At 41.3% G+C, this 24,900-nt stretch overlaps 1 protein-coding gene across 1 annotated transcript in view; it reads right to left on the bottom strand.

The window, feature by feature from the left end:
* PLCH1 (phospholipase C eta 1) overlaps positions 1 to 24,900 on the bottom strand; it is a 196,373-nt gene that overhangs the window by 43,307 nt on the left and 128,166 nt on the right. The window contains exons 7-10 of the mRNA XM_023733872.1: positions 18,580 to 18,673; positions 16,374 to 16,577; positions 6,230 to 6,350; positions 2,293 to 2,464 (exon numbers count right to left, since the gene is read on the bottom strand). Of these exons, the coding sequence (XP_023589640.1) occupies positions 2,293 to 2,464; positions 6,230 to 6,350; positions 16,374 to 16,577; positions 18,580 to 18,673 (591 nt within the window). The remainder of the gene's footprint in view (positions 1 to 2,292; positions 2,465 to 6,229; positions 6,351 to 16,373; positions 16,578 to 18,579; positions 18,674 to 24,900) is intronic.

Raw genomic sequence — 24,900 nt, 5'->3', positions numbered from 1 at the left:
AATAGAAGGAACTGTGACAGGTATATGGGAAATCTCTACTTTCTACACGATTTTTCTGTAGGCCTAAAGCCGCCGTAAGAAAATTAAGTGTATTAAAATATTGTATATATAACAGGTAAACAAGGTAAGGTCTGACGGGACTTATGAACTTAATGGTGGTCTAGTATAGATATAAAAAAATTACCTAGGTGTCTTCTGGAGATCCCTTTCCAATCTGCGTACTATTTCGTACAGGAGTTACGCTCTAGACTTAGAGTGATTCGCTCATGGTATGCAGAACTAGCACTAGAGCCTGGAACCAGTCAGCTATCTGGCTGCATGGCCCCTGGAGAACTACAGCAACTCTGCGATCCACACCTGTAAAAATGGAAGACTCGGCCAGATAGCTAAGAGTCTATGGAAAATTAGTAAGTTTCTTCTTATTTTTCATCAGAAGCAATTTTTGTTTCTTTTTCAGGAGATTTAGAGACATGGAAATGTGTATGTACACACGGTTGGAAAGTGTGTGTGTTATAGTTATTACAATACACAACTTGCCAATCTCCAGAGTGGTAAGTAGCCATTCAAATGCTGCATTTTGGGCAAAAAATGGCTCTGATGATGAAGGTGCATAGGAAAAGTTTCCCTTAGGTTTGTGAATCCCTTTGGCTTTGCTTCAAACGGGAATATGTTGGTCTACCAAAAAAAAAAAAAAGAAAACCATTGCCATCAAGTCAATTCTGACCCATAGTGACTGAGCAGAACTGCTCCATAGGGTTTCCAAGGAGCGGCTGGTGGATTTGAACTGCTGACCTTTTGGTTAGCAGCCGTATCACATAACCACTGTGCCACCACGGCTCTAACACATCCAGGAAATCTCCTTTTGGAGAACGTTACCACTGGTGAATACATCTCAGATGTCCCTGAAATACTTGCAGGACACATTGCTGCCACTCCTTCCAAAGACAGCCTCAGACTTTTTGGCTCCAATTCATCCTGCTGCCCATGAACTCAGAGACGTTCTCTGCCAAATGACCCAAAATCCACTTACACAGAAGGCAATTAAGCTAGTTCATGTCAAATATCAGCTTTAGGTTCCACTGTCCGAAAGGGAAGGGTTTCAATCAAAAGGACTTACTGTGCCTTTAACCTTCTGACTGAAACCACTGAAAGGCTATAGAGGTTGACACCGAGATTTCCTAACACGGTTTTCACCACCGGGGGTTTGCTTCAGCAAGACTTCAAGCAAACTGACCTTACTATTATCTCTTGCAGTATGTGCAGCTATTATTCCAAACGCTTTTATGCATGCAAATGACAACACCTCTTCGATTGATTCAAAGTCTATAATCTCCATATAAGTGAGAGAAGATCAAGTTTCGGCCAGTGCCAAAGATGGACGTTTCACATCTGTCTCATTGGTTGCTCTCTCTTACAGCCCCCGTTAAAGGCATCCTAAGAAATCACACTGTCTTTGACTTTCCGAGTCCTGATATGTGGTATTCAGCTTTCTATACACACACCCCTTAAGTAAAATACAGCCCGATTTGAATATTAATACCCTACTGTTCCTTTTCAGGTTTTCAGTCTCAAAACAATGCAAACATCAAAGGTGGTTTTAGTCCATCCATACAAAATGAACTGGAATTAAGTAAATTTACACAGCGAGCAATCTGAAAACGCAACGAGCCAGCCTCTCTGGCTGTTCCTGGCACTAATAATATTCATTGCAGGTAGTCAATTTCCTCCCTCAGAAAATCTGTTTACGAAATGTCATTCTATTCACCTACTGCTCCTTGGCATAGCTGTGAGTCCCAAGAGGCCCGCGTGTATGTGTCCATGCTCCTGTTTGAAGCGAGCGTTTCTCACATACAGAGCCAAGGCTGATCAACCGTGAATACTTTCTTTTTTTTTTGACAAACAGTTATTGGAGCTTGAAATGGGAGAAGAGCAGAATCTGAAAGAAATGCTTTCAGATATGGATATGAGGAGCCTTCTCCTCCCCTCTGCCTTACCCCTCCCCACACGCTTCTCTCCAGTGTGAACTATTTCACACTAAAATATTAAACATTTAGTTTACAGCATTGATGTTCACATTTCATAAGAACAGCTTCCAGAATACATGGTCAGTCAATAATAAGCTTCTTCTGAAGGAATGACTAAATAAATTGGAATAAGGTGCATACACAGATCTAGGTTCCCCTTCATTATTGATTCTGTCTTACTCTCCCGATGAACCAGTTCTTAATCTTTAAGGGAGGGCAGGCGTAGCGGATATATACTGCTTTTTATTGTGTTCCGTGGGGTAATTACCTTCACTAGGATTTTGCCTTTCAAACTTTGAGGGCTTGGAAGCTGTTTGCACTCTCCTGCATCTACAGAGGACAGGTCCAGTTTGTCTTGGAATATTCCCTTCAGGTACTGAGCGATCTTCCGTTGCTGCTGGACACTGCAGTGATTCTCAATGGACAGAATAACCGGAAACCTGAGAAAACAGCAACACAGTCCAGAGGTATCGGGTAGAGGCAACTCACGGGGAGTTTTGAAAATTACTCTGCATTCATTGTGCCCTTCCACAATGCCTGACAGCATCTGTGATGGTGGCCACAATTAAATGCCTCTAAAACGAGAAAGATGAGAGATGCACTTATAAAACGCTCCTCTGAGCAAATATCCTTTGCTACGTACAATGGCTGAACAAAATGCCACCCCATGTGGGAGGCCTTAGTCTAATATTTTATATGAGGAAAAAAAATAGTAAGGGCATTATGTATCCTTTAAAAGAAAAATTTAAAAGCGATAATAAGCCTAAAGAAAGAAAACTCATATAATGTAATTTTGACTTATTTATTCTGAAGTCTAGAAACATCTAAGGGACCACTGAATATCATTAGATGCACTTATTTACTCTAAAAAATAAAAAAAAAAATCAGCCCTCCGCTTGAAAACTACCACTGAGGAAATTTTTACAGCCCCCTATATCAGGTATTTCAAATCCTTTTTATAAATGATACACGGATCTGTACTTTGAAAGAACAGTCAAGCATGCACACTATCAGCACTTAAGCTTCCGGGCTGAGAACGGGAAACCCCCGTGAAATGGTTACCCAAAGGCAGCCTGGGGATTGCCCGGCAAGGCAGAGAGGGAGCCAGGGCTGACTGCATGATTTTGCTCCTCGTCTGTTTCTCCTCATAATAAGAAATTATTTCAAATTCAGGTTTATTGATTTTTTTTTTTCCAGTTTTCCATGAGGTATCTTCAGAAGTAATAGGCAATGTATTTTTTTCCAGAGTATATATTACCAGTATTTAAATCGCTTAATATATCCACGTAGAGAAGGAAATTCTATTCGTGGGCTTTTAAGACAAGCACAAGGTTCACAACTGAGCTATGACCTTCTGAAATTACTTTCTATCCTCATTAGAAAACCTGATGCCTAAAGGTAAAATCCGAGATGAACATTTGTGACTGAAGGTGGTTTGGTTACCTGACTACGATCTACCAGCTCATTGCATCCTCACACAGGTTTCACCCAAGAGTGTTGGGAAGACAGAGAACAACAACGAGCAACCCCAAGTTGTCCAGGCAATCGCATCGGGGAGTTTTAACCATAAATTTGTAAATGATCGCTCAGTTTATAAAAAGTGTGTTAGTGCCTGATGACGCTTGGTGTAAGGCAGTGCTCCTCAGCAAGGGATCCGCGTAATCCAGGGGACACTAGGCAGTGTTTGGAGACATTTTTGGTTGTTACAGTGGGAGAGTGGGTATCTACAGGCATCTAATGGGTAGATGCTAATAACCATTCTACAACACACAGGACAGTCTGCCCACAACAAAGACTTACTGGCCCAAAAGTGCCAATGCTGAGAAACTCTGGTACAAAGATACAACTAGAGTTTGAGAAAGAAAAGACAAAGACTGAACTTTTGAAATGCACTGAACAAGCTTATTAACTGTTTAATTTGAAATGCCTCTCTCCTAAAGGTTCCCAAACTTATAGCAAGCACTATCAAGTCATTTGTTGTTGTTATGTGCTACTGAGTCAGTTCCGACACATGGTGACCCTATAGGACAGAGCAGAACCGCCCCATAGGGTTTCCAAGGAGCAGCTGGTGGATTTGAACTACCAACCTTTTGGTTAGCAGCCAAGCTCTTAACCACTGCACCCCCAGGGCTCCATCAAGTCACTAGAGGCTCCTAAAAAGTTCATAGGTAGCAGGTTTTCTCATCAGCCTATTTCACAGACTGGAAAATAAATTACTTCTTCAACCTGGCTAAGACTAGTAGAAATGAGAGTAGGCAGACCCACCAGAATTCAGTACTAGAGATTCTTCCATGGAAAACATGCCATAAACTAAACCTACCATACAGCAAGTGTTTCTCATTAGAGCTGCATTTTAACTTCATAATTAGTTAATGAGAAGAACAAATATTAAAAAAAAATTTAAAGGCTCCTAACTTTGACAAAACTAGTATTAAACAACTGTAATTTCAATTCACTTCTTTAAATTCAAAATAATTTCTTGAATGCCTGCTATATTGTAGGCACCGTAGTAAACATTAAAGAATGAATAAGAAATGAATAAGACATAGCCCCTCGTTTACAGTGAGTTCACCGTCTTAAAGACTTACAAGAAGGCAAGTAAACCAGTAATATGCTACACGATATTACAGAAATAAGTTCAGGGCTTCAAGAACAGAGAAAAGGACATATAAATCAGCTGGTGGTATCAGTAAGCTTGCCAGAGGGACAATGTTTAAACAGAGTTTTGTAAGATGAGCAGGAATTAGGTAGAATAATGACGAAGGAGCTTCCAGGAAGAGACAGCAGCATGTGTGAGGACAAGGAGACGTGAAAGAGCAAGGCTCATAGGGGAAGCTAAAAGACAGCCATTGAAGGCAGAAGCCAAGTCTGTGTGGAGCAATGGTGGAAGATGACCCAGGAAGAGAAGGAAAAAGCCAGGCCTTGAAGGGCGTTGGAGGCCAAGTGGTAGATGAGCCAAAGGGGAAGTGAAAATGGAGCAAAGGCAATAGGCAATGGAGTCAAAAGATGTTTAGGAATAGAACTGGCAAGAAGAGGAGGAGTCTAGAATGACTCCCAGTTTCTGGCTGAAACCAAATGGTAGACAATGCGGCCCCTCACTAAAAGGAAACAGAGCACAAGGAGGTTTGGTAGAATGAGTTCAGTTTGGAGTGTAAGCTCCTTGACAGCAGGACTCTCATCTTTTGCTCAGTGCTGTGCTCCCTTGCACCCATCACACATGTCTGGCTAAGAGTTGTTGTTACTTGCCATCAAGTCAATTCCAAGTCCTGGCACCCCTACGTGTGCAGAGTAGAACTGCTCCGTAGAGTTTTCAAGACTGTGACCTTTTGGAAGCAGATTGCCAGGTCTAGCTTCTGAAGTGGCTCTGGGTGGATTCGAACCACCAACCTTTCAGCTAGTAGTCAAGCGTTTAACCATTTATGCCACCCAGGGCATCTGGCTAGACACCATTAGATATCTATGGAATGAGTAAATGAATGACGGTTGTTGGTTTTGAAGTACCTATGGGATATTCAGATGAATTTTCACTGAAATTTTTTCCATGTAGGTCTGGAGCTTAGAAAAAAGTTCTGGACATATAGTTAGACAAATATCCAAAATATAGTAGACCAATGGAAACATTAACTATTAAGAGAGTGAGGAAATGGAATAGAAGACCACAGGCCAAATAAAGGAGAATGAGAAACAATGACAGCAATGGAGGAGAGAATGTTATGATGGAAGACGAGCAAGCAAGGAAATAGTCAACATTATCTAATGGCAAGGAGAGGTCAAGTAACATAAGGATGCGAGACACCTTGGTATATATAGGACATTCAGCAAGTCTAAAAACCCAGATGATATTTTCTTATTGTAATGCATTATCAGTAAATTATTTATCATGTATAGCTGCTGTGTTTCCAGACTTTATGGACACTTCGTACACCCCGAGCTTAGAAATTTAGAAGCCACTCTTTCTAAGGAGATTTTCAAGGAGTCATGGTGAGAGAGAATGCAATAAGGAATAAATGAAGCATGAGAAGGTACAAATAGGGAGCCCATATTATTTGTTCATGATGTTTTGCTGGGAAGGAAGGAGAGAAAGAGGTTAGTAGGAAGGGAGATGTACAGTCCAAGGAAGAGTGGGTGGTTTTGTAGTTGTGTGTGATCTAGCAATGCTCCATCTGTAGCCATAGAGTTTAGCTCTGAGACGTTGCTATACTTACTCATTCTTCACAAAGGCATGCTTGTTGATGGTCTCCACCACATCTCTGAAGAGAATCTTTGAAGTGAGGGTATAACCATGGTGTACCACTGGCTCTCCGTCTGGGCCATCCCAACAGTCAACTGCGAAAAACACAACTTCATGTCAACAACCCCAAATTACTGGTGTTTACTAATTTTTCTGGAAATACCGCACACTTATTTTAAGTTATTCTTTGAGATTATAGCCATTATAATCATGATGACGATGTCAGAGAGAGAAATGGGTGCTCTGGGATATTCATTATTATAGTAAGAGAATTAAAGATAATAAATGGTTTGTTTTTGAATGCGTACAGTTCGCAAACATGTCAAATTTGTAAGTAGCCCAACATTTACCAAAAACCTTCTTTCAAAGTTTATCTAAATCCAGTCAAGTGTGCCTGAGGACTTAGTGCTATATCTTAACAAATTGTTCCCCCAATTTTACTTCTTCAGATTACTAAGGTATTATTAAAGTTGGAGAGTCCTTCTCAGATCAATTACAGAGTTTTCATTACTGCTCACTTAAACTCATTACGTTCTATTAACTTATTTCTATTCTATCAATTTTAGCTATAAAAACAACATTGACTTCCTAAATTTGAATTCTCCTGCCCTGCCAAGACTTAACATAAATATGCGCAAATGATTTAATTATACAACCCTTGCTTTCCCCATCTATATAAGAATAATATACTTACATCATAAATTTGAGTGATGATGAAGTACATATAAAGTTGCTTAGAACACTGTCTGGCACCTAGTAACTATTATTGCTCTTGATACTCATGATATTGTTACACATGCAGACAACCTCACTGCCTCCCAGCTGGAGGATGACCCACCTCCTCACCACCCTTCCTGACTTAGAGTTTTCCTTCTCTTATTTTACATGCTGTCATTAGACAGATTCCTCAAAACACTGCTTTCATCATGTTGCCCCTTGGCTCAAAAGCCTACTCAGTGCATTACATAGTGTCCAGCACACAGTAGGCACTCAGTAGACGCTCAATGTATTAGCAAATTTCCTACAGAAGCATCTGACTTCTTCACATATTTCTTGTGCCAGGGACTGGCTTGCCAATCAATGAGCCTACTTTCTCCTTTGCCCGGGCACACAACTAAACCACATCTCCCAGCCTCCCTTGCAGTAGGATGTGCCCAGTGAAATGTAGGCAGGAACCACACGCACCGCTTCCAGATCTGGTCCATGACAATCTGCCGTACACGGCCATCCATGCTCTTTTCTCTCTTGCTGTGACTTTAGAAGTCACGTGCTGAAGATGGCATGGCCACAAGACAGAAGTACCTTCATCGCTAAATCATTACTTGAAAGATTCACCCATTTTGAACTTCACATAAGCAAGAAATAAACTTCAGTTGTTTTAAGGACAGAGATCTTGAGGTTGTACTCTTAAGGAAACTGGTTTTGCCTTGATACACTATTCTGACAAGTCCATCTTGCTTTCCCCTACACCCACACGCACAGACTTACTCTTTCAGTTTAGCAAGTTTCCCCATATGCAATCTCAGCTCCACGCCTTTGCTTCTTTCATTTTTGGTAAACTGAAAAGCCCCTTTTCACTTCCCTTATCTTAATCCCAACCAAGTCTAAGCTAGGAGCCCTCCATGAAACCTTGTCAGCTTGTGTGGTATCTCCCTTCCTCGTGGCAGGGGTCAACAAGAGCCTAGCAGTTAACATAAATAAGGAAAACAACCCAACAGAACATGCGCATCTACATGTGACAAATACCTCTCACTGTCAATCAATCACTGCCAAATCGTCTGAGAAAAGCCAAAAATCCTGTATTTTATTGCTGTGATTTTTCCCAATTTTTAAATATTGGCAATTAATTCACTCTTCAAAATACCATGTGGATCAAACATAAGCAAGTTTTCCAGGCTGGGTTTAGCCAACAGACTGTCAACTGTAAACTTCAGCCTTTTAATGAGGACCACACCGTTCAGAAGGACATCTGTTCCTCTACTTCAAGTATGTTCCCGTTTCGCCAACATTACAATCCTAAAAGGTCACTATGAGTCGGAATTGACTCCACGGCAACAGGGTTGGTTTCCTGGTTGTCTTTTATAATCCTGTATCGGTGGCACAGAATGTGTTCGATAAACACATACCGCTCAGAAGCACATTCCCTGCGTGTGTGCTTTGTATATCACCTCAGGAGACGACATCCCCATTTTCCTTCTAAAACTTTCAAAAAGTTCACCATAAACATAACGCTATCTGTATTAATAAACTAAATACTGGCTGTTCAAATATCACTTCCCAAATAATTGGAAAAGGTAAAAGGAAAAAGGTCTTTCAAGGTTAATGTCACAGGAATACTAGAAACAAAGTTTACGAATCCAGATGGTGTTGAGAAGACCGAAGGTCTTTGGGATACTATCCTACAGTGCCATACTGTTCCTCTAGGTGCACAAATGAGGTCGTACGTATCAAAGACATCTTCTCAGAGGAAAAGCTTCGTCCATCTTCTTCCATGTACTTGACATTTTTTAATTTGTCTCTGGACACAGGCATGGAAAGAATAAACAGATGTTTCAAAGACATATAACTTCAATCATTTCTACCCTGAGGCATAACAGGTTCCTCATAAATGACCTAAAATCTTTTTAAAAAGAATGCAAAGTAGAAAAGGCAGTGCCACATCTGACTTTATTATCATGTCCACACAAAAGTACTCTCAAAACTACATCAGCCAGGAAAGAAGGTGCTCTTTTGCTAATATTGATACGACAGGCTGAATATCTACAGTCCAACATGGTAGCTTCTAGGGTTCACTTTTCACTTCTGATTTCATCACTTATCTGTTTCATGAGGATCACAACTCTCACAAACAGTACTATCATCTTAATGTGTGGCATCTGTGGCCAGCTTCAAATGAGACTAAAGCGTCCTATGAGGACTAATACTGTACTGGATATGTTGGCAAGCTAGAAATCCCCTAACCAATTCCTATAGCCACAAAATAGCCAGGACTCTATGTTCAATTGCATCACACATTACTAGCTGCCGTGGAGTCAACTCCAACTCAAGGCAACCCCAAGTGACAGAGTAGAAATGTGCTCCATAGGGTTTTCAATGGCTGATTTTTTTGGAAGTAGATCACCGGACCTTTCTTCCAAGTTGCCTCTGGGTATTCTCGAACCTCCAAATTTTCTGTTAATAGCCGAGTGCCTTAACCGTTTGCTCTGCACGGGGGTTCATGTCACACATTAACCAACCAAACCCACTGCCATCGCGTTGATTCCCACTCATAGCAACCCCATAGGACAGAGTAGAACTGCACCACAGGGTTTCCAAGGAGTGGCTGCTGGGTTGCAACTGCCGACCTTTTGGTCAGCAGCCTGAGCTCTTAACCACTGCACCACCAGGGCCCCCATGTGACACATTAGAGGCCCCCAAAAGCATTCTGACAGAGTTAGTCAATTCTGAAGGCTGAGCAGCTAACTTGACAGCTTTTCATACTGGAACTCACAGACATTCCACTCTGACAGTACTCCCAGAGATAACATGAAAAATTGTAAACCAATTACAACAGCGATGCAACATCAGTTCCACAATGAGAGTGAAAATCGCCTGGACAGAACATCCATATTTCTTAACTCGGCCTGAAAATCAAGTGAATGACAGGCCATGTAAGAAATGTTATCAGTTTGTTTTGCTGACACGTCTACCTCATCAAAAAGACTTACTAGCCTTCTCCAAGACATCATATAGATACTGACGGAAGGCATCACAGCCACTGAACTAATGGAGAGGGAAAACCCAGCATTATCAGAATAGAAGCTTGAAAGCAGAGAGATTCCTTAGGCCATAATACCAGGAAGAAACTGTCCAGAATCATTACTCTCCAACTCTAAACATCAAGCTTGGCAAAAGCTGCTTCAAAAAATATCTGAGGGGTCTGAAAATTTCAATCCATGACATGCTACATTCCATAAATCAGTTTCTTTAAATCCTGTGGATGCAGCTGTTTAAAAACAAAAACTACTTCATCCGGACCCAAGGTGGCTAAAATATTCCAGGCATACACTGGTGTCTCCATGTCCAAGGTCCAAACCTGAACCAAGATCTTCAGATCACACTGATAGAATTGGCTGGAGTCCACAAAGGGTCATGTCACCAAAATCTAAGTCTTCAGGAACGTCTAAATATTTAGGTGGTGGTTGTTGCTATTAGGTGCCATCGAGTCAGTTCTGACTCCTAGTGACTCCATGTACAACAGAATGAAACACTGCCTGGTCCTGCGCCATCCTCACAATCGTTGTTACGCTTGAGCCCACTGTTGCAGTCACTGTGTCAATCCATCTCATTGAGGGTCTTCCTCTTTTTTGCTGACCCTCTACTTTACCAAGCATGATGTCCTTCTCTAGGGACCAATCCCTCCCGATAACATGTCCAAAGTATGTGAGACAAAGTCTCACCATCCTTGCTTCTAAGGCGGATTCTGGCTGTACTTCTTCCAAGAGAGATTTGTTGGTTCTTTTAGCAGTCCATGGTACACGGAATATTCTTCACCAACACCACAATTCAAAGGCGTCAATTCTTCTTCAGTCTTCCTTATTCATTGTCCAGCTTTCGCATGTATATGAGGCAACTGAAAAAACCATGGCTTGGGTCAGGCGCACCTTAGCTAGGCCTAAATGAGAACCAAGCAAATTCTTCCTTTTAATGCCAACCTTCTCTTTGTGCTACGTACTTGACTTTCTACAGCCCTTCCTTATATGACCTGAAAGCCCTGATTCAGCCCCAGATAGGCTGATCATGTCATTCTATCCTCGTTCCTCCAAAGAGCACCCAGGCTTCCTGGACAATAGTGGAGTAGGGGAATCAGATCAACTGGCACTCAGATCCCAGCTTCCAAGCTTCCTGTGAGAACTTGAGCCCTTTATCTAATTCTGGATTGAAGTCTCCTCTAAAGTGGAGATTATCCCATTCCCCTTGGTGTTGTTCTAAGAATTAAATGAGCTCAAAGTTTATTAGTGGTTACCAGGGGCAGGAGGGAGGGGACAGGGGGGTTAACGGTGATGGAAATATCGCGTTGATGAAGGGTAGGGTTGTACAGCCGATTATTGCATTTGCTGTCAATAAGCTGTATACCTGTAAAAAGGTCAATCGGCAAAAGCTGTGTGGTAGACATTTACAACAATGACCAAAAAAAAAAGAGTAGCTACTGAGGGTGCTTATATATAACCAAAAACGTCATGGGATTTGATTCCTTCGTTTGGAAATTTCGGGTGATGGTTTCATGGGACTTCCCAGTTAATTGACCTAATAACATATTTAGTGCTTCTGTTCTACCTCTTAGTTTCATTGCATCGTGCCTGGGGTCTTAAAAGCACGCAAGCGGCCATCTAAGGCACAACAATCGGTCTCTGCTTGCCTGGGACAGCCTCAGCAGCAACTCTTCTTTTTTTTTTTTTTGGTCATTGTAAATATATCTATCACACAACTTTTGCCAATTCAACTGTTTGCAGGTGTACAACTTTAAGGTTCTTTAAACCTTAAACCAAAATATCCCCTGAAGTCTTCTTAAAACCAAACAATAAAAAAACCAAACGAAACCCATTGCCATTGAGTTGACTCTGACTCAGGCAATCCTATTGGACAGAGTAGAACTCCTCCATAGGTTTCCAAAGAGTGGCTGGTGGATTTGAACTGCCAACCTTTTGGTTAGCAGCCAACCTCTTAACCACTGTGCCACCGGCTCCAAACCAAACAGTAGTTCAGCTTAACTAGTAAAAAAAAAAAGAAAAAGTCTGCCTTGAGCATTATGCTCTTTTAAGAACTATCTGTATGGGATCGAAGGGACAATAGCAACTCAAAAGATTACTGTATTTTTACGCAGATAATATGTACCTTCTACATTTATTTGTCAACTGAGTCCTCCTTCCATGAGACATTTTCATACGTGCCACTATGCCAACTTTTTTTACATGTTTTTGTAAAAATAAAAAGTTAGCATAGCATGCTTACAAAAATACCTCATGGTAAACAGACGTAGAAGGCACAAGTTATTTGTGTAAAAATATGGTACATAGGAACCTTAAGGGGCAGTGATGTTATGTTAATGGGGGAAGAACAACTCAGGAGGGTGAGAATGGCTGCACAACTTGAAGAATGTAATCAATGTCACTGAATTGTACACATAGAAATGGTTGACTTGGTGTCTGTATATTCTCAACAACAACGAAATTTTAAAAAAAAGAAAGAAAGAATTAAATGAGATCACCTACAGAAAGTACTCAGCCCAGATCGGGCATACAAAAGGGATCGATATAATGAATGTTCCTTTCTTCATTACATCCAAAGCCAAGGTGACAACTGCAATTTCGAACAGGAAATAGACCAAGTACAAGGCTGACTAAGTCTCCCAGAAAATACAATTTTTCTCTTCAAAAAAGCCTTTCAGAAATAGTATCTCAACTTTCACCATCTGGTCAAGGATTATTCTAATAGTGGGAACTTCAAGCGAAATAACAGGGGAGGAATTTGCTGATGTAAACTGGTAAGGCGGATATTTGAGAGCACGTGAGACATCTTGCCTGTGCATATTCTCAGCTTATGTCAAGCTGGAGCTGGTAGCCTTTTAAACATAGTCAAGTAGCTTCCTTCTAACACTTTGGTGACTGGCAGACCGGAAGAAAGAAGGTACAAGAGAAGGCCCGTGTTCAATATCCTCTACTCTACGTAATTTCTAAAAGCTCCCGTTTTTAAACTATAAGACCCCCGAGAAAGCAAAGACTAAAGATCATTTGCACCTTATTGCAAAATATCTTCATCAGAGAGCTTTCCTTCTTACTAACCCCACACAAAGCTGGTGGATTAGAAGTTTTGATTCAGTTAAAGGAGTTGCTCGTGGGAACGTGGTCAGGTTTGTGTAGGTTACTGATTTGGGGCAAGTAAACACAAAAAGGGGAGACTGTGTCTCTGAAGGGACTGAAAAGCAGAAGAAATAAAGTGTGGGAGACACAAATAAGAAAACTGCAAAATTGTCTAGAGTTGACTATCACTTTAAGGAGTCAATAAAAGTCAACTTCTATCCTTGGCCTCCAGAAAATGTCTCCATTTAAAATGATGGGCAACCATCAGCATGAATCCAATGAGGCATCTCACTGCATGCTAGACATGTAAAATGTGTTGAGTGCTGAGTGAACAAAGGGCTGAATAATGACTGAGAGCAGATTGTCTCCTCGAGACCTTTTGTTGCTTGAAAGGTTTTACTTTATGTTAATATTTTATAAGCATCTTCATTATTCACTTGCTGAAAGCCACTCGATTATCAGTCACAATTGTCAGGATGTGTTACCTGCATTTACTACAAAAACACTGTGTGTCTTTAAACGTAAATTTCCAGAGAGCTTATTTTGTAGTGTTTCTAATGGCTCTTTATGCAGATAGTTTCTATTCCTGCCCATTTTTAAAATATGATCATTTACCTTTATAACTTTTACCTTCACTTTTGTAGCAGAAAAATACATCAAGCCAGAAACTATCCGACAAAGAACACCCCATCCAGTTACCAACCTTACCTCTTCACCCTAGTGCTTTATCCTACCTAACCACCTCTAGGACAACCTGTTATCCCACTGCTGACACCCTGTACATCCCCACGAGAAAACAATTCCCCTGTGCTCCATGGAATTCCCAGTCCAGCAAAACAAACTTCTTTTTACCTTCAGACTCTTTTTGGAATTCTCCCTCAGCCTCCTTATTGAGGCTAAACATCAGCTTACCTTGGAGGATACTACTTCCTTTCTCCAGAAGCTCTTTTGTACAAATGAAAGAACCAGGAGGCATTATTGAAGCTCTTACTGATACTTACTTTTAAATATTATAGGGTCACTATGAGTTGGAATCGACTCGACGGCAATAGGGTTTTTTTTTTTAAATAATTGTTCTTCTATACTCATAAAAAATTCCCCCTCCTTTGAAGCCCACTTTATCCAACTCTTGTTGTTGTTAGGTGCCATCGAGTCGGTTATGAGTCATAGTGACCCCATGTACAACAGAACAAAACACGGCCCAGTCCTGTGCCATCCTCACAATCATCCCTATGTTTGAGCCCATTGTTGCAGCGACTGTATCAGTCCATCTTATCTAGGGTCTTCCTCTTTTTTGCTAACCCTCTACTTTACCAAGCATGATGTCCTTCTCCAGGGACTGGTCCCTCCTGATACCATGTCCAAAGTACCTGAGATGACGTCTCATCATCCTTGCTTCTAAGGAGCATTCTGGCTATACTTCTTCCAAGACAAATTTATTCATTCTTCTGGCAGTCCATGGTATAGTCAATATTCTTCGTCAGCACCATGACTCAAAGGCATCAATTCCAACTCTACCTTTCTGGTATCTTCCAAGTGCCTTTTTCCATAGCTTTCTTTTTGTACTTAAGTATCTGGTATGGTTTTTAATCTCCAGCCTAACTCCTCCAGCATCCTTTATGAGTTAAATGTCCATGTGGATGATCTACTCAGCCCCTTATTCTTGACTCCTCAATACCAGTGATGTCTTCCTTCACTCTATTTCAATCATGGTCACTCATGACACACCCTGGATATTGTAACTGCATCCAAAATCCCACCTACCAATGACAACTTCCCATCCTTGTTTTGTGTGAATGTGATGACAACTCCCCACATTTTTCTATTTGAGTCTTCTAGTCTCTTAACCTCATTTTGTGACCCCTTATTCACCTCACTTCCTTCCCTAGACACCTGATCTCCATTGTCAATTAAACGAGCCCAAACCAACACCTTAAAGATATTTAAAACAACTGTATTAGCTTCCTGTGGCTGCCGTAACTAACTACAGGAAACTTGGTGCCTTAAAACCACAGTAACCTAGTATCTCACAGTTCTGGGGTCTAGAAGCCGGAATCTGGCAGGGATGTACTCCCTCTGGGGCTCTAGAGGGAAATCACTTCTTTGCATCTTCCAGTGTCTATTGGCCATCAACATTCTTTGGCGTCCTTGGCTTGTGGCCATATCACTCCAGCCTCTTCTGTCTTCATATTGCCTTCTCCTCCATGTCTGTGTCTTCCCCTCTTCTGTCTCTTATAAGCACACCTGTCGTTTGGATTTAGGGCCCATCTGGGGAAGCCAGGATGATCTCGTTTCAAGATCCTTAATTACATCTGCAAAAACCCTCTTCCCAAATAAGGTAACATTCACAGTTCCAGGAATTTGGATGTGGACATATCTTATTGGTGGGGGTGGGGGAGGCCAGCATTCAACACACTACAACGTCCTAGAAATCCAGAGCCTTGGATCAATTCTACAGTCTGTCTTCCCTGTGCCTACAACTAAGCAGATGTGTCCTGGTGGGGTGGGGGTGGGTGTAGGGCTGTCTAAACATGCACATCTGCGTCCCTACCGACTGATTTTTTAAATTAGCTGGCCTTATTTTCTCAACACCTTTCCTATTCCTTGATGGCTTTTTCAAACATTTGCTGATTCTCTTACACCCCTAACCAACCTCTACCACTTCACGTTGGTGGTGGTGCTTCTCCTGCTTCCCGGAGAAAACAAGGGTCATCAGGCATCTTCTCCCCTTGCCTTCCTCCACTCAGAAAACAAACCAGCAATCTTCATTTCTCCTTCTTCTAGGTCGCAAAACTGCCCACCCAACTCTGTCATCAAGTGCCTCTTCTCCACTAATTCCTTCCTCTAGGGTGGAGAACTGTGGTGCAGTGGTTAGGAGCTTGGCTGCTAATCAAAAGGTTGGCAGTTCGAATCCACCAGCCTCTCCCTGGAAACCCTATGGGGCAGGTCCACTCTGTCCTGTAGGGTCACTATGAGTTGAAATAGACTTGAGGGCAATGGGTTAAGGTGGAGAAACACCCAGTCACCAACCCACAGCAGCTTAGCTACTGCTGCCTTCCCACTAACATGCCACTGGAACTACACATCAGAAGTCACCGATAACCCCTAGCCCTCAAACACAACCATACTGGATGCTTAGTCTTTATTTCAGGAGCAAGATACTAGTTCTGATCAGTGTGAACAGAGTTTCGGGGTCTCCAGTACTTACCCTAGAGTTGACTGCCTCACTAAAAGACGTGTTTGCCAGTATGTACCGGTGCTCTGACACAGGGCACGTACCTTCCACACAGCGACAGCCCTCTTGAAGTACCCGAGCATACATGTCCACTTTGGACTGAGAGAGGAGCTGGTCCCCAGTCAGGTAGGTATTGTGAGAGGAAGCAATGTAGTAATTGCAGAGGGGCTGATCCATGTCTTGATACACTTCATGGTGTGATGGGTTAAATATGTCACAAGCTGGACTACGCATGAAGTTCGTGAAGCCTTTGGAAAAATGAGAGAAAAGAGTCAAGTACTCCAGCTTTCCAAGCATATGTGCTTCATTGGCTGTAAAAGCGACAAAAGAGGACAAAGCATGTTCAAAGTGATTATATTATTGACACTTACAGAGGCCTCTGAGGGGAAAAACTGAGGCACCCAGAGATTTGCTTCAGGTCAAACAGACAGTGTCAGAGAACTGGAATATTATTTTGGGGAGTAGCAGTTTAAACACAACCTCGAGAAAAATAAATTTACTTTGTAAGAATTTTGATGGGGTAGGGGAAGGGCGCTCAAGGCAAAGACATTCAGTCTCTACTGAACTCCAGCTTTGGTTATGCAACGTGACTTCATGGGTGACTGACGCAGTGTTAAGGTCATGTTTATACAAAACGTACACAGATCAACCAGCAATTTGGTAAGTTAGTACAGTGATTTGAGAAACAGTATTGCCAGTGCGATAGTTGAGACAGCAGGTGAAAAGTTGGGCCCAGCCTAAACTCAGGTCGTGGTTATTTGACTACGAAATTCATTTGGGAAGATGCTGCTGACGGCCAGCACACCCTGTCACTTTGAAATAGGGCTTAAAGATTGTGTAGAAAACCTTGTCATTTTTTTCCTACAATCTTCCAAAACATAATGCCTAGGATAAGAGGCATTCTTTAAGGTATGAATAAATGCATGAATGGCCTACAAATAGCTATGTAGAATGATTATTAGGGTAAATTGCTTCAAGTCTTCAAGAATTATGTGGTCAGACTGTATCTGTAAACATCTTCTAAGTCTCTGGAAAGTCTCTTCCCTCCCAACTCTATGCCCATAATTTAGGAACCATGCTCAGTGTTATATTTTGGGGCCCCACCAGAGAAAAGTTTCATTCGTTAGTACAGAAAATGCCCCAATGAGTTTGTTGTCTTCTCTGGTTGTTTTAAAATGGTTTTTAATGATTTAAGATTTTAAATTATCCCTGTTCATCTTAATTACCTTCCACCGCAGAAAGTAAAGACATGGAATCAAAGCCCCCTTGTCCACCCGTAGTCTGGGGACAGAAGAGAATAGGAGGCCAGCAATTATAAATGGTAAGAAAAACAATGACTTTAGATGCCCTTTGGAAAGCTGGGTTCCCCAATAGTCCTTCATTAAGATGATCTGTTCTGCCTGGAAAATTCTCATCTTGAGTAGCAACCTGAAATTTATTTCCCTACATATTTTAAATATACACAACTTATAAATACACATAACTATATTCATACCATATTACTTATGTACAAGATCCTAGGGGCTAGACTATGGGTGCATGAGTATCGGTAAATAATTTAACTTCTTTGAGTCTCATTTTCCTCAACTATAAAATGACGTGGTTATATTAAATGACCTTTGTATTCCAACAACCTTTCAAATGCTACAAACTACGAGAAGTCAGTTGCTAAAATTTTTAGAAAAACACATTTACTTTCAAGTCAAGGAGCCCTGGTGGTGCAACGGTTAATTGCTCAGCTGTTAACTGAAATATTGGCGGTTTGAACCCACCCAGCAACTCCACAGGAGAAAGACCCTGCAATTTGCTTCTGTAGAGATTAACTAAAAAATCCCAAATCTATTGCCATCGAGTCTATTCCAACTCATAGTGACCCTACAGGACAGAGTAGAACTGCCTCATGAGGTTTCCAAGGTTGTAAATCTTTATGGAAGTAGACTGCCACTTCTTTCTCCCATGGAGCAATTGGTGGGTTTGAACCACTGACCTTTCGGTTAGCAGCCGAGGGCTCAACCACTGCATCATCAGGGCTGCTCTGTAAAGATTACAGCCTAGGAAACCCTGTGGGGCAGTTCTACTGTGACATGGGGTCTTTACGAGTCAAAAAGCAACTCGACAGCACTCAACAACAACAATTTTCAAGAAATTACTTTCTCAAATTACTTATTTTAGAACTGAATTTCTATTCATAAAAACTTTGCTGGAACTTAGTAGAACTGAATTGAGAAATTAAGAATATTAATATTTTACCTTCTATGCCAAGAACATTTTTTGCCTTATTTTCTTCTGAAACTTCGAACTTCCTTATGATGTCAAGACAATGGTCTGCAGTCACATTATTCATCTAAAGAAAACAAAGCATTAGCACAGTACCAGCAATGTTTCTATTAGCCAGTCATTTCATTGACTTTATTTTTAGCACATTTTTTCTTGTTTTAAAGATAGTGTGGTGTCGTATTCCGGGAAGATTCCTGGATCTGGGGTGCTGAATTGAAAGGTAGCTTTACCTCAAACTGCAGGCATAACCTCTCCTTGCTTCACAGCATTCCCTACATCAGTTGGCCTACAGGATATCTGAATTTCTCCCCCTCTGGAACACATTCAAAAATGTATCTGAGTAACACATACAATTGTACATACTTGTCTGTGTGACAAATACAATGATAATGAATACTCTCTTGAAACCGGAGCTCATGGCCTCAGTTTTGTCATGAGATATGTGTGCCAGTTTAAGAGAAATAAAGCCGGTGGTACTCCACGCTGAAAAGACACGTACTGATCTCGGAAGCACTCTTGATACAGCGCTAAGTGGTCCAATGCACAGTGTATGAGGTAACTATTTGCAGGTCTTTTATCTTTGGAAACATGATCATGATCTCAGTCTTCCTATGCATCTTTCCTATTTAATCAGTGAAAACAGCCCTTCAATTACTAGATAAATGTTCTCCATAAAGCAATAAAATTAGTAAAATAAAATCAATACAAATCCATTGCCAAAAAAACCCACTCACTCTATAGCTAGTAGCTACATGTCAAATTAATGTTTCCTATGCAAATGCTGGAGTGTGTTGATCATAAATATGTTTAGAAAGAAAATTTCCTATTAAAGCAGAATACTTCTAGATAAATTCACCTGTGTGTCTACAGATCTCTAGATCCCGCCACTGAATCACCGAGAGCAGTCTGCCACGCGATAAAGTGTGTTCAACTTCATGTCATAGTTATCTTTACATATGTCTAGTCACTTCTGCTAGCCATAAATTCTTAGATCTACTTCTTATTTGCTGCCTAGTATGTTACTCTATAGAACTGATATGTATCATGGACATGTGTCACATGTCTGTTACATATAAGTAGAGAAGTTCATATGGTATTTTTAACATTAATATTAAATGTCAATGAGAACGCGTATTCAGTATCTTAGGCGGTCCATGAGCTACAAGGAGAAAGGGTCAACTCCATATTCTCAGCTAGAATACCCAATGGCATGGACAGGGTGCCTAATATAGAAGGTATGAAAGAAATTCAGACTCAGAATTGAAGAAACTGGATTTTAGAATACTACAGTAGAATGAGGTCCTATTTATTGATAAATATGCATTCAACATTTTTTAAGAACCAGCTACATAAAAAATGACACCTCTGACAAAGTTATAAATGATACTTTAATACTACAATATTTTTCAAAAACAAAAATCCATATAAGAATACACCAAGGCCTAGCTAAATGTGATATTGTAGAAATCACCTAAAAACCATAAAACAAAGAACTCCATCCTGTAAAGAGCAAGGGAACAACTGCAGCCCAAGGTCATGGACGGCGCTTTGATATCGCTTCTGTTATGCACAACGACATGGCAGAGGTGGGCGCTAACAGGTTACCTGCGGTCATTTCCATTCATGGTGGAGTTACTGCTAACTATTCGTTGATTTTGGCCAATCTTGGGAGTGCTAACTGATAATTTAAAAATAAAATGAATTTCATTTTCAGACTTTCATTAATTTCCTCAAAATATCCAGAATCACTAGAGCTAGATCACAAATATAAAAGTAAAAATGTAATTTTTCACAGTTGGCTATTTCCAGGACTTTTACCTTGTCAAATTACTTCTAGACCAGCAGTTATCCCAAACATAGGGACTATACGCTGAAGGCAAGCTCAAAATAAAGAAACAAAAACACAGTGTCTACGAAACATACTGAGTAGTGAACAATGGGAAAGTTTGTCATCAATGACATCATAACATTGCAGGATTTAAAACGTTTTATTCTAAAACGTATGCTAGAAGCAACCCCAACGTCTAACCTGGCGGGAAAACATAAACAAATACAAATAAAGATCAAAGCTCCATGATCTCAGTTCTCCACATTCAGAGATATGGTCAACCGTGGGAAGCAAACCAAAGCCATCCAAGGCCACAGCAGCCTTGGCACCCTGAGGTGAAATGAGTTCCTTCCTGTGGCCTTCTGCCTTGGTTCCTTAGAAAAACAGCTTAAGAGACTTTGCCCCTAAGCGTGCGGAGTTAGCTTTGTCCTAGCTTTCTACCCCAAAGGGTTTGTTACTTTTGTCCAGATTGATTGCATTTCCTGGGTAAGCTGTGAACAATTTGTGGTTTGATACTTTTTGTCTGGCCCCGGGCTACAGCCTGCCCTGTGATTGGTATGCACCTTTCAGGCATTGGTCAATGTATTATGCAAATGAAGTGAATATAGACTATGCAAATGAGGGTACTAGCCTACTATGCAAATGACATATCTGCGGCCTTCCAAGACACAGGATTAGTCAGTTTGTAGCCCTGGTAGGGAGCAGGAGAGGGGGCATTCCTTGATATTGACAAGTAGTTTGTGTATATATGTAGCCAACCCCACAGAGGTTTTTCAGACAGAAGCAGAAGAAATAAGACAGAAGGAGCCCAGAGAGGGGGCAAGGAACCTCCTAAAAGAGCTGTAACATAGATCAAAGGCTGTGGCACTGAGGACTGTGACAGGCCCGGAAGAGGCCCTGCAGCAGTCGGTGGTGACAGATGGCAGGGCCAAGAGGAGCCTGTCCTCGGGGGCTGAGAGGAGCCTGTTCTCGGGGGGCTTAGAGGAGGCCTGAGTACGTGAGACGAGGCATGCATGGCAGAGAGAAGGGCCTGCTTGCTTGCGAACCCAAGCGGAGCTGAGAGCTGAGAGCTCTCCCCTTCAGGGGAGCCTTCCAGACTTTGCCTACATGCTTCCTGATTGTGATCCCGAGTTGTACCCTGTTACTTCCTTAATAAACCACTTAACTGTAAGTGCAGTTTCTGCATTCCGTGTGGCCATTGCAATGGATTATCAAACCCAGCAGAGAAGTAGACGGTGCTGTGGGACGGATGGCTGGTGTCGGAACCAGTAAAAGGTTGGAGAGAGGGGGCCTGTCTGACCACCTCGTAGGAATCTACTTGGGCTGACCTTGGTTCTCACGATCCCCCTTGAAGTTAGGAAAGGTTCTGACGCTACAACTCACAAACCATCCTACACACCCCTAAGACGAAAAACGTCCCTGTGAGTTCTCAGAATTCTCCATCACACATTACTTCTGTTTAACTTTTCAGAACCCTATGTGTCACTGTGCAGTCTACTCCCTGCTCGGCTCTCTGCACTGTCCCATCCAGTCCCTCATCCATTCAAGAACACGAAGGTTAGAAAACCAGTTGCTGTCCAATGGTCTCTGAATCATGGAGACCCAATGTGTATCAGGATAAAACTGCGCTCCAAAGGGTTTTCAATGGCTGACTTTTGAGAAGTAGATTGCCAGACCTTTCTTCCAAAGCACCCCTGGTTGAATTCAAACCACCAACCATTTGGTTAATAGCCAAATGCGTTCCAACATTTGCACCACCCAGGGACTCCACACAAAGGTTAGCAAGAGAAAAAGAGAAATAAAAAGCTAGGTGAGGCAGCTAGTGTAACATTGAACTCTGGAGCTAGACTGCTTGTGTCCAAATCCCAGCTCATGTTGTAAACAATGCGATCTTCAACAAGTCACTTAACCTCTCTGTGGCTACTTTAAAGGGAAGGAGTGAGGATTAAATGAATCAACATCAGAACAATGTGTGGCACCAAAAAGGCAGTGTATGCTATATTATTGAGTCAGTTTCAAGGTTGCTGTAGGAACGTTGGGAGCCCTGGTGGCACAGTGGTTAAGAGCTGGGCTGCTAACCAAAAGGTCGGCAGTTCGAATCCACCCACCGCTCCTTGGAAACCATATGGGGCAGCTCTACTCTGTCCTTACAGAATTGCTATGAGTTGGAATAGACTTGACGGCAATGGGTGTGGTTTTGGTTAGTAAGTGAACATTACATACCGTCACTGGGAAAAGTGAAACTCCTCAGGAATAATTTGTTTAATTAACTACGAACATAGTGGGTGTCATATTTTGATCCAAAATCCACTGAACCCCACAATCTAACAGCGACATTTAAAAAATACTAGTGAATAATGATAGAGGAAGCTAACCTTGTGAGAAAGTATTTCAGATTTCAGTTACACTTCTCAAGGATCCCATCATCTCTAAAGCTCGATTCTCATGTTTTAGGGAAATCTAACTTCTAAACAGTTTATTTAATTGCATTTAAATATGTTGCAGGGGAAAGCAGCTCTGGTACAGTACAGGACCTTTTTTTCTTTTTCTTTTTTTTAACAATTTGAAAGAGCACACGCTGTTGTTTCTTTTTCCAAACTAGTTACATAATGACTGATGCATTCTTTGAGTAAATATTATAATCATACTCCCATCGGAGATCCACATTACCAGACACCACCTGAAGACACCATAAATAAATGAAACCATGCTCCAAGGAACTATACCAACCCTGGCAGGCTTTGAGCAGCCCATAATCTGCTGTAGCTTTGAAGATTTATCACATGCAATCTGAAACATAAATAACTGCTCACAAAATAAAACGGATGAAAATTTTATATGCCATGGGAAGACTGAGTTCACACTGCAGCAATTCGATTTAGTAGGCTGTTGGTTCAGAGATGCAGAGAAATTGACTGGACTCAGGTATTCCACCAGGAGCCCATCAATTTAAACTAAATACTGACATTGTGGAATGGAGCTAAGAACAAATGAAGGGAAAACATGTTTCTAGCTCAAGATACGAACAAAACGTATTAATAAAAAGCATCCTATTTGAAAAACAGTCACCAAATTGGCAAAAATCTGAGTAGTCATTCCAGGAAGGTCATGAATTTATGGGTACGATGTAAGAATTAATAAGCGGAAAAAAAATCACGTTCTACCAAAATTCAGGTATTAAGTACTGACTCTTAATAAGGCAAAATCTCATGACAATGAGAATTGAAATGCAAAAGTCAATCAGCTCCCCTTCTTCCTCCATCTCCTGTTCTCATTAAATAAACCTCCTGGGATGGTGAATTTAATGTGTCTACTTGGCTAGGCTATGGCACCCAGTTGTTTGGTTAAACACTAGTCTAGATGTTACTGTGAAGGTACTTACATGAGATTAACGTTTACGAGGAGGCCTGGTGGTGCAGTGGTTAAGAGCTCTGCTGCTAAAAAAGGTCGGCAGTTCAAATTCACCAGCCACTGCTTGGAAATCCTATGGGGCAGTTCTACTCTGTCCTATAGGGTCGCTGAGAGTCAGAATCAACTTGAAGGCAACGGGTTAACATTTACAATCAGTTGGCCTGAAGTAGGTGGCGCAGTGTTTAAGAGTTTGGCAGCTAACCAAAAAAGGTCAGCGGTTCGAATCTATCAGCCACTCCTTGGAAACCCTATGAGGCAGTTCTACTCTGTCCTATAGGATCGCTATGAGTCGGAATCAACTCAGTGAGTTTGCTTTGGTTTTGGATTGAAGTAAAGCAGATAAACCTCCACAATGCGGGTGGGCCTCATCCAATCATTTGAAATCCTTAAGAACAACAACGCATGTTTCCTGAGGAAGAAGGAATTCTCCCTCAGGACTATAACATAGATATCCTGCCAAAGATTGCAGTCCATCTCCTGGCCTAAGGATTTTATGTTAGCCTTAGTAGTATGTACTACTTACAATGTTGCAGTGGGTAATTGGCTGACGGGATCACTCTCACATGTTCACCTGCAGATGTTCAAAGATCAGATTTACAAAGACACTAGTAATAAATGGCAATAATAATGAAAACTAAAAAAAGTTATTCAACTTATGTCAGTTGGAAAGTTGGAGACTACCTTTGTACGTGTGTGTGTACATATTCCCGTTGCCATCAAGTCAATTCTGACTCATAGCAACCTTCCAGGAAAGAGTAGAACTACCCTATAGGGCTTCCAAGGCTGTAATCTTTACAGAAGCAGACTGCCACATCTTTCTCCTATGGAGCGGCTGGTGGGTTCAAACTGCTGACCTTTTGGTTAGCAGCTGAGCATTTTAACCACTGCACCACCAGGACTCTCTCTATATATACATATATGTGTGTGTGTGCACACGTGTGTGTGTATACATATGTATTCATATACACATACATATATACTTATATACACATGCATATATATTTGTATACACATACACATACATACATTTCTATACACATACATATATATTCATA

This window comes from Trichechus manatus, unplaced genomic scaffold (assembly GCF_000243295.1).
Source record: "Trichechus manatus latirostris isolate Lorelei unplaced genomic scaffold, TriManLat1.0 scaffold00062, whole genome shotgun sequence".
NCBI lineage: Eukaryota > Metazoa > Chordata > Mammalia > Sirenia > Trichechidae > Trichechus > Trichechus manatus.
The sequence above is the reverse complement of the archived record's forward strand: the minus strand, read 5'-3'. Positions and strand labels throughout refer to the sequence as shown.